General features: G+C 53.1%; 2 protein-coding genes across 5 annotated transcripts in view; one reads left to right on the top strand and one right to left on the bottom strand.

Annotated features, from left to right (window-relative positions):
• The window catches only part of Tmem216 (transmembrane protein 216), a 4045-nt gene extending 1141 nt beyond the window's left edge, over nucleotides 1-2904 (top strand). The window contains exons 2-5 of one of the 3 annotated variants that reach the window (XM_023707087.1): nucleotides 116-217; nucleotides 433-525; nucleotides 2002-2177; nucleotides 2414-2904. In XM_023707087.1, the coding sequence (XP_023562855.1) occupies nucleotides 116-217; nucleotides 433-525; nucleotides 2002-2177; nucleotides 2414-2497 (455 nt within the window). In that variant the 3' untranslated portion in view covers nucleotides 2498-2904. Of the gene's footprint in view, nucleotides 1-115; nucleotides 218-432; nucleotides 526-2001; nucleotides 2204-2413 lie in introns of all 3 variants that reach the window. The other 2 variants (XM_023707088.1, XM_023707086.1) reach the window with 2 other exon arrangements.
• A 2862-nt stretch (nucleotides 2905-5766) lies between these two features.
• The window catches only part of Cpsf7 (cleavage and polyadenylation specific factor 7), a 25157-nt gene continuing 18063 nt past the window's right edge, over nucleotides 5767-12860 (bottom strand). For both annotated transcript variants that reach the window (XM_023707016.1, XM_023707015.1), the window contains exon 11: nucleotides 5767-7629. The gene's annotated coding sequence lies outside the window, so the exon portion shown is untranslated. The remainder of the gene's footprint in view (nucleotides 7630-12860) is intronic.

Consider the following 12860-nt stretch of genomic DNA (forward strand, 5'->3'; position numbering starts at 1 on the left):
CGGGGGGCCAGGTGCCCCGCGTGGGATGCCCGCCGAGCCGCCAGCGTGGAGTCGGACGGCGGCCCGGGCAAGCCGGCGCCCGCGCGGCCACACGCCCCGCTGTGGCTCCTTTCAGGTAAACGGCTGTCCTCGACGCCCCTGGAAGTCCTGTTCTTCCTGAATGGCTGGTATTGCGCGACCTACTTCCTGCTGGAACTCTTCCTGTTCCTGTATAAAGGTGAGGCCGGGCGAGACCGTCGGGCCGGGGAAGCAGCCCCGCGGCGGCCGCGCGCCGCGCGCCTCCGGGACCCCACGAGTGGAGGCCACAGTGGAGGCCACGAGTGGAGGCCACAGTGGAGGCCACGAGTGGAGGCCCGGGCTCCCGCGGAGCGCCGGCCGCGCCTCGGCCCCTCGGCCCTGCGTGCGCTGCAGCTCCGCCCTGCGCCCTGCTAGGTCTCCTGCTGCCCTACCCAGCGGCCAACCTGGTCCTGGACGTGGTGATGCTCCTGCTGTACCTTGGAATTGAAGTAGTCCGATTGTTCTTTGGTGAGTGTCATCCAGAGAACGTGTCCACGGCCCAGCGGGCTGTGACCCGATGAGCAGGACACAGTGCGCGGCCGGGCTCGCCAGTGAGCTCGGTCAGGCAGGTGTCACGGCCCCCGGCGGAGGTTTCAGCCTGCTGCTCAGAGTTGTGGGCCAGTGTTGCTCGGCAGCGCGGGGGTTCCTAGTTCTTTCTCAAGGCGCCTCGCCAGATCAGAGCCTGGTTCCTCTTGCTGCTCAACTGGGAGAACAGTGTCTGGGGTGACCCTGTGAGGGCAGAACACGCCCGCCCAGCAGGGACATCCCCTCCACCTCTGAGGCTCTCTCTAGCACCGAAGAGAAGTAGCCACACCCTTTGCGGCTAGAATACTGCGTCCTTGAAAGTGGTGCGAAAGTACAAGAAGCACAAACTTGCAGTGCACACAAAAAACGAAGACTCGCATAAATCACCGAAGGAACAGCATTCGGGAGGCCGAGGCAGGAGGACCATTGTGAATTCGAGACCAGCCTGAGCTGCGTAGTGAGACCCTGTGCCAAAAAATTAAAAAAAGGGGGGCCGGGAGATGGCTCAGTACAATAAGCGCTTCCCTGCAAGCGCAAGGGCCTGAGTTCAATCCCCAGTTCCACTAAATAAATAAATAAATAAATAAAATAAATAAATAACATCACCTAAGGAAAAGACAATTTTAAAATGTGATGGATACTAGACTGTTCGCACAGGAGTGAAGAGCCAGGCTGTGAAACAAACAAAATGTTCACATGGGGAGGGAAAGGGGGCATTAAAAATGAGAAGGAAAAATGTAAACACAGTGTGTATAATAGGCTGGGAATTTAGCTCAGTGGTGCAGCACCTGCCTGGAAGATGTGAGGTGCTGAGTTCAATTCCTGGTGCCCAAGCAAAATGAAATATGATTTGTAAATAAGAAGGGGAAGAGGGGTTGAAGACGGGAAGAGAATGGGGAAAAAATCGAGTTTTATCATGTACAGGTACCAAATCCCTATGATTAATGTGATCATTATGCATATCTAAAATGTACCAATAAAATCTGACTTAAAAAGAGTGAAGGACAGATAAACTAGAAAGGACACACTAACTTAGTAATAAAAGCTAAAGCAATAAGGCACCATTTCTCACTGCTTAGATTGTCCCCCCTAGAGAGGTGCAGATACCCCAGGGGCAGATACTTTACATGCTTTTGTATATAGAAACATTTTGTCATTTTCTAACATTATCCTCTGTACCAGTTGAAAGTCTTTAATGAGTATATGTTATTTTTATAGTCACACACACACACACACACACACACACCCCTTTCTTTGGGGAGCCAGGCTGGGAGCATGGTCTCTGCAGTAAATGACCCCCATCCTGTGACTCCCTCAGGCCTGGACAAATCCCCCACCCCTGGGGTCTTTCTCTGCTTACCTGTCATATCCCACCCAGCCTTCTGAGGCCAAGGAAAGGTGACTCACTGTGTGTGGCAGGTACAAAGGGAAATCTGTGCCAGCGGAAGATGCCCCTTGGCATCAGTGTGGCCCTCACCTTCCCGTCTGCTGTGATGGCCTCCTATTACCTGCTGCTGCAGACCTACGTGCTCCGCCTGGAAGCCATCATGAACGGCATCCTGCTCTGCTTCTGTGGCTCAGAGCTGCTGCTGGAGGTGCTCACCCTCGCCGCTTTCTCCAGGTCTGGGCTCTGGGCTTGAACCTGGGCCTCTGCAAGGGGATGCCCTGCTTTGGGAGGGTGGGCTGCATGCCTGCCTCTCCTGTTCCCGGCGGTGGAATGTTCCTTGTGGGAAAGATACTCTTCTGAGTCTTGGGGACCCAGACTAGGAGCATGAACTGTTTGGGTCCCCTGCTCGCCCATCTTTAACTCTTCTTTTCTTTTCACCATCAGTATGGACAAGATTTGAGGTGCAAACATTGCAGCCCGTGGCCCGTCAGGCCGACACACACTGCAGCACTTCAGCCCCAGCCCTGAAAAGCGGTGGGTGTGTCGTATTGCCCGGAAAAGGTCATACAGCTTTTTGTCAGCACCGACACCCAGGAAGCCTGCTGGATGACCAGTGGGCGCCCTCAGCCAGGAGACTACTCCACGGCGGGAGGGGCAGGCTAGCCCCATCCTGGCCTTTGTCCGACAGTTCCTGGCCATCTTCAAGTCCTCTTTGACCGCCTTGGTTGGAGCATCTTGTGTGGATCACTGAGGCTCCTGGACATGCCGTGCCACACCTGGTTGTCCCTCACACACCCAGAGACATTAGGGTGGTGCTGGGGGGCCGTGACAGGTGCCTCACTAGGCCTCCAGGACCTCTATAGTAGCACATAGTGTTATTTTTCTACTTTGATCATGAAGCAAGCCTTTATAATAAATACGTATTTTCCATTGTGGAGTGGCAGCTTTTTCCTTACAACCCTAGAATCTCATTCCCTTGGGGAGGGCAGACTGTCCCCAGGAAGGTCCCCCTGGTCTGCCTTCCTGACTGCAGCCTGCCAAGTCCCAGGAGGCACCCGGCCGGTCTACTTTTGGTTTTGGTTGAGACAGGATTTCACTGTGCGATCCAGGTGGGCCCAACCTGCCGAGATGCTCACGCCTCAGCTGCCTGAGTGTTGGAGCCAGAGGCACACCGCCACGCCTGCCTCGGAGCCTGTCTCTTGAGCTCACCTGCGAGTCTGCTCCAGCTCCACGCTGGTGCCTCATCTCTTGCTGCTCTTGGCTTCCTTTGCAGGGAGGGCCAAGTGCAGTCAGAATAATCCTGTTCTCAACTAGGAGAAGGTGTGGTTTGTCTCAGGATAGAACTCAGGCCCTACTGCATGCTAGGCTACATTCCTGGTCTCCGTGTAAAGCTCTGGAAGTAAAAGGGGTACTTTCCAAGCTGGAGGATGGTATCTGGTTGGGTATGTCCTTTCCCCCTCAGTAGCCATCTTTCCAACTGTTCTGCACTGTGGCCTTGGGCATGGCCTTCTGCCCCAAGAGGCCACCAGGAGCCCTAAACAAGCATCCAGTTAGCCTGAGGCCCCACTGCCCGATGACAGATGACTCCTGGCTCTTCCTCCCTCAGCTCCTTCTGAGCTGGTTTTCATTTTTATCCTGTGGCCGCCACTACCCAAAGCATGATGCCCTCTCATTTCCTGCTGCTCTGGGCCTTGTGGCCTTGACTCCTGATGGGAGACAAGGGTCTACCCAAAGCTAGAATGGGCAGGTCCAGTCAACCAAGAAATAGAAACCAGAAAGTCCAGGAAGAATGTCCCCAATTCTTCCCAACTGCATACCCCATGCATATCAATTATCTGTGCCTCTCACACTGTGGCTTTGATGGTTAGAACTGTGGTGAGGGCATCGCTGGCACCAGACCAGAGGGGAACCAATTCCCTGCAACCCAATCTCATGTAGGGGTTCAGGGACAAAGGCCACCCTCTCAGCTGCACGGATGAACGAGAGCATGACAAGTGCACAGGTGGCTTATAAAAAGTAAGTGTGCGCATTCAGAGAGGTAGCAGAGACCACACAGGCCTGCGCCCCATTTGTGCAGACTTAGTACAGAAGGAACGCAACGCACAGCTAGGTACTGACTGGTGCAGTTCCCAGCTCATGGCGTGTCGGAATGCAGGAAATCCCTTAACAGGCTCCCGGTTTTCTCACTGGGAGGATCTGAGTAAGAAGGCTGTGGAAAGCTCATGTTTGCTCTCCCCAAGTTGCCAGGACACTGCAGCTGACCGTGCTGCCCAGTGGAAACCGAGGCAGCTGTGGAGGATGGGGAGTCTTTCAGGGGCTGCGTGTGTTGGAATGCCTCTATACAGACCAGACACAGAGGCACCGACATCAGCTGGCAGAGGCCTTTCTGCAGCTGCACATGCGGCCAAATCAGGAGTGTCCACAGTGGCATCTCAGCGGGGACCATCCAGGTCCAAGGTGTTCAGCTCATGAACAGAAGCAGGATCTGACAGATGACTACAGGTCTCTTCTTCCCTGACCCGCTGCTGACCTGAGGAAAACTAAATGTAATCACACCTGGACATTCTCACGCCCACATCTCCAAAAAACTAATCTGGGGCCCCACAAGCAGGTGCCAGCCAAGGCCACTGATGGCACAGAGCCTGAACTGGGACTAGGAGGGATGACAGGCAGCGATGGCAGGGCACAGGCCCTTCCATCTCACACAAGCCTCACCCTGCAGGAAAAGGCTGACCTCCCAAGGGACCTCCTCCTCGGGCTGGAGCCCTGCACTCCCTTCTGAAGGTTCGCTCTCACTGACGCAGCTTTCGCTTCCCCTGCTCCCTAGGTCACCTTTTCTCATTAAACATTCCCTTCACAGCTCACCTTTGGTTTAAAATAAATGATTTAGTGGGCCAGGGGTGTGGCCCAATGGAAGAATTTGTCTTGCCTTGAATGCACAAGGGCCTGGGTTCAACCCCTAGCACTACACACACACACACACACACACACACACACACACACACACACACAAACTTGTTAAGAGTCACTCTGGCGTCTTGGGTAGCGGCTGCAGGGACAGCAAGATGTGGCATCCCAGTTCATGACCTCATCACGGAACCATCCCTGACTGCTGAGCGCAGATCTCCACTGGGACTGCTTTGGGGACCAGCCTCACCACAGGAACACATGCTGGTCCCCAGCTCCAAGCTGTGTCAACAGCACATTTGAGACTAGACTTCTCTGGCTGCAGGCCTCGGGCTCTGTCCTGCCACCTCCACTCACCTGGCCGTAACAATCTGCATTTTGTGGAAACCCGAGATTAGCCCGTGGCATTTCCACCAAGCTTTCGAAAGCACACCTATTCCAGCGGCATCGCAAGTCCCAAGACATTCGCTCTCTCCAGCCCGCACAGCATGCCTGTGTGGAGGCGGCCAGCTGCTCATCTTCCGGGGGAGACGTGGGGCCACACTGCATGTCCCCGACTCAGAGCCAGGAAGCCAGCCGCAGCCAGCGGGTCTCTTACAGGGAAGTCTTTCCTTCCCAACACCTCACTGTTAGAACCCAGACTGTACAACAAGTCTCAGCTCCTGAAGGGTAAAGGATGACTCAAAAGTGTTAAGCAGGGTGTTCTGGGGATCAAGGCAAAGGCTACCCTTCAGAGGGGCCTCCTCCAGCTAGAGAGCCCTTGCCCAGCACAATTCCTGCTAGGAACTTGGGGTTCACTACCATCCCACAGCATCTACATCAGCCCCGCCCATGGCCCAGACACCTCAACAAATCTATTCAATGCAGAATCCATACAACAGCACACACCCCATTTATTATTTCAAAATATTTTGTTACAAAAGGAAAAAAATACAATGCAGTATAAAAGATTGACAGCGTCATCAAGTTTATTACACAATTTTCAACCTATCAGAAAGACAAATCACCGACAAAGGGGGGGGGGGCCTTGGCCTTTTTAGGGTCGGGGTTCTTTTCCTTTTGCTATCAGGAAGTAAAACTAAAAATTGTGTCATTGAGTAAAAACAAAAATGGGGAGAAAATAATTCTCCAGGTGAACGGCTTTTGTGATATTCTATATATTGTTTCCTTAGACTCACTTACTTGGTTTTCTCTACGTTTAAAAAGACACACGGAGCTGCTGTCAAGAATAAGCACGTCACTCACCACCACCGGGCCAGCGGGGCCGGGCGCCGCGCTCTGAGGCGCCGGGGACGACTGGGACGGGGTCAAGGCTGTGGCTGTGGCCGACATGTCCCAGGGGCATGTGCCTCTCCCCCCGGGGCTCCCCAGTGACTGAGGGGTGTTTCAGAAACGTGCTGGGGACAGAGGAAGGGTTAAGTCTAACTCAGTCTCTCCCCTGAGCCAGACAGGCCTGTGACCCTGGGCCTCAGCCTCATCTGGTCACTCGCTCCGTGTCCTGTGCCGAGGACACATGCAGTCGCCTCACCCTGGGTACTACCGGACCCTGCTGCTGTCACCTTGTGCGGCAACCACAGGACAACTTGGGTGGTTGGGGAAAAGCAATTCTACCTGCCCAGCCCCAAGCACTGGTCCTGAGGACTCTGGGCAGTTTGGCTTAGTCAGGTTCCATCGCTTCTGCACTCCTCGCCAGGGACAAGAAGGGACAGAGTGGAGCTCGGGAGTCAAGTTAAAGGTGAAGGGACACCAAACCTGACTTCACTGCCTGATAGTGCCGGTCATCCCACGACACATACAAGGATGTACTTGGGGTCACAAGTCTGCGCTTGGGTTAGCCCGAGAAAGGGAGACCTGGGGAGGTGGCCAGACCCACCCAGGCTGCCTCTTCCCTGCCCCCCGGTACTTGGCTAGGCTTCTTTGCTGTTGAGGTCCAGAGAACCCTGTCCCCCAGCGGCAGTAACTTCCTCTAAAACAAGGAAGCAGCTTTCCTGGGGGAAGGGCACCATGCTCACATGACAAGCCCCAGGGAAAGGAACACGAGAGAGCTGGTTACCGTGAGAGGCAACCAAGCTCGAAGCGGCACAGGGCTTCCAGCAGAAGCAACTCCATGGCATTTCTGCTCAGGGACAGGACCAGAGGCGCTGGGCAGCAGGGAGCCAGAGAGATTCAGGGACACAAACCATCAAGATGCAAGGGAAAATCAGGACCAGAAGGAGGTCGTCACTAGGTAACATCTGTTCTCCTGGTCCCTTCTCAAAGGGTGGGGAAGGGAAAGACATTAACAAAAAACATAAGCAAGGGCTTGGGCCCTCTTGGCCCCATCAAACCTAGTGCTAAGGACAAGGCCCTGCATATTTTGGCACAGCCGTCACCTCCGAGATCTGCAAGGAGGACCTGTTTCCTTAGGAAGGAGGCCTTTTCACCAACATCACCACTGCCTGCTCCTGGACTCAGAAACAGGCAGGCTTCCTCAGACAAAGCACCATTCTCTGAGGACCAGGGCCCCAGCATGGAGCCAACTTCCTGTCTGCCACCCTCCCAGCTACACGGACTTAGGTTCCTCCCCTGGCAGACAGGAAGCACAGGGCTGGGAGGGCTGCCAAGCATCTTCAAACCTGTGGGGCAGAGGGAGTCCCTGGGTGTCAGGAGGACTAGGGGAGTGGAGGAAGGGGGAGCGGAGCGGCCTCCGTCCTTCAGTCCTGATCACGTTGGAGATGCGAGTCCGTTAAAAACATTTGCTTCCAACCAGACTCCTGCAATGAGAACATTGGGAAGGAGAAAGAGAACAGAGGTTACTTTCTGACGGGGCCACATAAACACACCAGCCATCTCCGCAGGAGGGGGCAGAGAGCGGGTTCACGGGGCAGTGGAGCCTGAGCAGAGGTAAGAGAGGCTGGGGGGTAGAGGCAGGCACAGCTGCCAGTACAGATGGGGGCCACAGACAGTGAGGCCTCAGAAAGCAGCCTGGAACAGCGCTGTAAAGCTGCTACAAGGGAGCACGGTAAATTTACCATGTGGGAAAATCTGAGGAGCCACAGCTTACCTTAAAGGGAACAAAAACATCTGGAAAAGGGAGGCGAGGTGGTACACCATAGCCGGCCCCATCAGCCCTAAACCACCAAGAGGCTACGCAGGGAGCGTGCACTCCCACGGGAAACGCCTGTCTTCTCCTTCGCTATGTTTTATGTTGAGACAAGTTCTTGTTAAGCCATGAAGGGGCCGGGCTGGGCTCACATCTGTCATTCTCCTGCCTCAGCATCCCAGACTGCTGGGACCACAGGTGCTCGCACTGCGCCGGGCGGCTCCTTGTCTTCTTTTCATCAGCCCTCATTACACCATTCTTAACAGTGCTCTGTGCACAAGAGCAGCAGCACACAGACCAGAGCTGCTCCAAACCTCTCCCAGATGACACCTGTGGGTCAAACGCCCAGTATAGGAACCACCATGCAGGAAGCACCTGACCAGGCAAACACAGGGAGTAGAGCACAGTCTAAAAGCTGCCTGCCATGGAGGCACACACCTGTAACCCCAGCACTCTGAGAGGCTGAGGCAGGACCACCTCAAGTTTGGGCACAACCCAGGCAACTTACCAATACTCTGTCTCAAAAACTGTTTAAAAAGGACTAGGGCTGTTGCTCTGTGCTAAGGTCATAGACTCAATCCCCAATACTGCAATAAAAAGGTGCAGAAAGGAAACCAGAAAGCACGGTTAGGAACCATTATCACTAGCAAGAGCTGGCTACGCCACTTGTCACCTCACCAAGCTCAGGCTCCTTGGCACACACCCAGCAGGTGGTGGTGTGGGCAGGCTGACATGCAGATCTGAATTCTTAATTCCAACTTAGAATTTCAGAAGGGTTGCTTTCCCTCCGGGCTAGGCCTGTGCTCGCCTAGCATTTCTACTAGGTCCACACCAGCACACCAGCCTCCACACAAACACTCAGTCCTATGCACGCCTGCAGGGGCCACCTCAGGACACAAAGACGTCTACCCACTATGATCCACTGCGACCTTCTCACCCAGCACCAGCGCTGTTCCCAGCGTGGACCACAGGCTCTGAGCAGCCTCAGCCATGCCGGCTCCTCCGAACTCCTCCACAGGCCACGGTGCGTCTGGCTTTCCAGAGCACTGAAGCTCTAGTGCAGTCCCCCTCACACCTCCAGGCTCCCATCTCTGAACTAGGGGAACCCTGGACACAAAACTCAGCAGTCCTGGATCAGGGACAGGAACGAGGGGAGAATGACCATTTCCAGTAGGAAAACATCTTAAACTACAGAGACAGCTGACATAGCTGAGAACTGCAGGTTGGGCGAAGCAGCACTCGGAAGGCTGAGGCTGGAGGCCAACCTGGGAGAATAGTAAGCTCAATGCCAGCCTGCTACACAGTGAGACACTGTCTCAACAATTACCAAAACCAAAGCTGAACCCACAGATGAACCCTAAGAACTCCCTCACACTCCAAAGCACATACATACATACTGGAAGAGATGACTTAACATGGACTGCTGTCCCAAAACAGGACACAGGGCAACCCTGGCCTGCCGCAAGCACTCGGTTCTAAAAGGTCAGTGGCCACACTAATCTGTAGCATGTGAATGCAGACAGAAACCAAGTTCCTGTAGCAGATGCTCAGGCTCACAGCCCAAGCCAGGCCCTGAAGAAGGTGGGGGAGCAGAGCCCTCCCCGGCTGAGGAGCCGCTGTGCTTCACAATGCTCAGTACCATTCCTCCAACATGAGGACTGCAGAGCTATCTGTAAGGTTAGTGTTGCCCACGCTGCTCCACACACTCAGAACAGGCAGATGGCACGGGGGGATCCTACAAAAGGGACAGAAAGACAGTGACACTTTTGCAGTGTCTGCTTCAGTTCTTTTTTTTTTTTTTTTTTGCTCCTTACGCCTTCAGGGCAGCTTTGGCTGGCTTGAGTTGTGGGGATCGAACCACAGCAACCTGAGCCTGACTGCTTTGTCGAAGCAGCCACTTAAAGAGCTGAGCTACGGGGCAGGCCCCCTGCTTCAGTTCTTTTGGACTGAATTATTACGGATACTCCGTAAGTCAATAACTTTCTACTCCAATTTATGAACAATTCTCCTGGAACAGAACGTGTTTTAAGCCATAAGTAGGACACTTACTGTGTCCAGGGCAAGGCACCTTCCTAAGGGGCAGCCAGCAGCAGGGGCAGTGGGAAACCTGTCTCGGTCACCACTCCTTGTGTAGCCATGGTCTGAGCTAGGCACATGTGTCACAGGATTTCTCAAGTAGTGGGAGAAACAGTCCATCTCATAGGCGGGAAAAGGGAGCACAGTGCCAGCTCGGCAATCAACCCCACAGCACTGACAGAGGAGGGGCAGGTCCTGTGCACACTGGCCCCATGGGAAGGCTGGGGCAGAGTCAGAAGGCGCCGTGGCTCGGTGTCTTCTAACTGGCCACGGGGCTGTGGCCCTGGAGACTGGAAGTATTCATGCTCTGCACAGGCCAATTCTGACATCACCCTGGTCACCCTTAGCCCAGCAAGCTCCAAAAGACACACAGCACGACTGGCACGACAAACAAGGGGGCAGCGGCAGCGCCAGCTCCAATGAGAGGAGGAAACGTTGATGCTGACACAAGGAGGTGACAAACTAGGACCACTCCTGCCACTCCAAAACCCAGCCACGCTGTCTGGACTTCAGGGTTGCCACACAGGCTAGAACTGAGCAGAATATGGGAGGGGCTGGAAAACAGGGATTCAGATGAAAACAGGTGCCACTTTCTCTCCTGCTACTTACTTGCAACACGCTATGAAAGAAAATGAAAACAATTCCTAGCAATGAATCTGTTTAAGTCAATGGCGAGTAAAGCCAAACAACAAAGCAAGGGCAGCAGCATTATCTGCAGGAGGAATTTCTTGTTTTCAGGAGGCTGTCACCCTGAAAGACGCTGCAGGAGTCTACTGTAGCCAGCTCTTGCTCACCAACTACAGGGACCCATAAAAACAGTAAAAAGACCCCATTCTCCCTGCCTTTTCTTCTTGGGTGATAGGGACCAAATCAAAGGGGACTCTATCATGCGGCTTTGCCTAGCTTTGTTTTTATTCCGAGACAGGGTCTCATTGGGTGGGACCTGAATTTGTGATCCTCCTCCCTCAGCCTTCCAGAGTACTGGACTTACAGGTGTGCGTCATCACCCCCACCCCCAGTCATCCACCTATCCATCCATCCCAAAGACACCAAGCAGAACTCCCTTTTCTTACCACCCTCAACTACCATTATGACTCTGAAGAGTCAGGCAAGTAAAAGATACCTACACTATCTTCATAATGGACACGATGTGAAACAAAGTGGGAAGTTCCGGACACTTGCGAGCCCAAAACCACACAATAGAGAAACGCCCTAGAGGTCATCAGGGTCACACACTAGCTCCCAGGATCCTCCTGGCCTGAGTCTGTCCCATTCCGCAGATCTCCACAGAAACGGCAGGGGTCCCTTCCAAACCACAAGCTACTCTCAATGGCAGCGTTCCCGCAGGCTCTTGGAGTGGCACCCACAGCCAAGGCCTCCAAGTCTTTATGAAGATGAAAACCAAGACATGAAGAGCTGCAGGAGGCAGAAATGAAGTTCCAGGGATGCAGCTGGGGCTGGAACCCTGGAACCAGACAACCCTCAGGGAACCCATCAGCTACCTAAGCTAATAGGTCCTCCATCCCTTGCTTTTGTCTTTTTTTTTTTTAATTTATTTTTTAATTTTTTTTTATTTTTTACATTTATTTGTGTGTGTGTGTGTGTGTGTGTGTGGCCAGCTCAGCCCACCAGGGGGCGGGGCTGGCTGGCATGTGGTGCTGGGGGATCGAACTGCGGTCCCTATGCTTTGCCAAGTTCGTTCCAAGTAGGTGCTTTAGACCACTGAGCCATCTCTCCAGCCCCTTGCTTTTGTCTTAAAACTCAGCAACAAAAAAAAAAACCTTACTGAAAACCAAAATATTCTTTGGGTAAAGTTACTTATCCTCCACAGTTTTTAAAGTCATGGTTTTTTTTTGTTGTTTTTTTGGAGATAGGGTTTCCCTATGTTGTAGCCCAGGCTGGCCTCAAACTTTTAAGGATCTTCCTGCCTCAGCCTGTCAAGTACAGGGATTACATGGGTGCAAAACCATGCCCAGCTCAAAACTATAATTATTTTCAGGTCAGTTATCTCCTCTAAAATCCCAATTTTTTAAAAAAATTTTATTTATGTGTGTGTGTGTGTGGCCAGCTCAGCCCACCGGGGGCGGGGCTGGCTGGCATGTGGTGCTGGGGGATTGACTGTGCTTTGCTAAGCTTGTTCTAAGTAGGTGCTTTAGATCACTGAGCCATCTCACCAGCCCCTAAAATCCCAATTTTTAAATCTTTTAAAACATATAACTCTTAAAATCATTAACATGCTTTGAAAGCTAAGCTGTAGTAATCTCACTTTTCTACCTTGGTCAATTTTTCCTTATTTCTCCTTTTGAGACAGGTCTACCTGTGCAGTCCAGGGCTGGCCTTGAATTTCAGTTACCTCTATGACAGGCAGACCAATTCAATGCTCCATGTGGACGAGCTCAGGGATGCGCAAAAAGCCGTAGAGGCAAAAAAAAAAAAAAAAAAAGATGCCGGGGAGATGGCTCAGTGGAATAAGTGCTTCCCTGGTAAGCGCAAGGGCCTGAGTTCAATCCCCGGTTCCACAAAAAACAAAAACAAAAACAGAAAAACAGAAAAAGCCACAGAGGCCGTGCTTCCATGATACTTGGGCACAGAGGAGGAGGAGGCCAAGATCAGAAAGCAGCCCATCGATCCCCGGGCCTGCTGTGCCAGCCCCACCCCAGGGTGCACTGAGACAGCAACTGAGACTGGGCGAGGTGGTGTGGGCCTGTAATCCCAGCTCTTGGGAGGCTGTAAACAAGTGGATCACTATGAGGCTGGTCTTGTAGTGAGACCCTGAATACCTTGTAGACCCTTCCCTAAAAAATAAAATAAAATAAAATAAAATAA

The sequence above is a fragment of the Octodon degus genome, unplaced genomic scaffold, assembly GCF_000260255.1.
Source record: "Octodon degus isolate 3935 unplaced genomic scaffold, OctDeg1.0 scaffold00279, whole genome shotgun sequence".
Classification (NCBI taxonomy): domain Eukaryota; kingdom Metazoa; phylum Chordata; class Mammalia; order Rodentia; family Octodontidae; genus Octodon; species Octodon degus.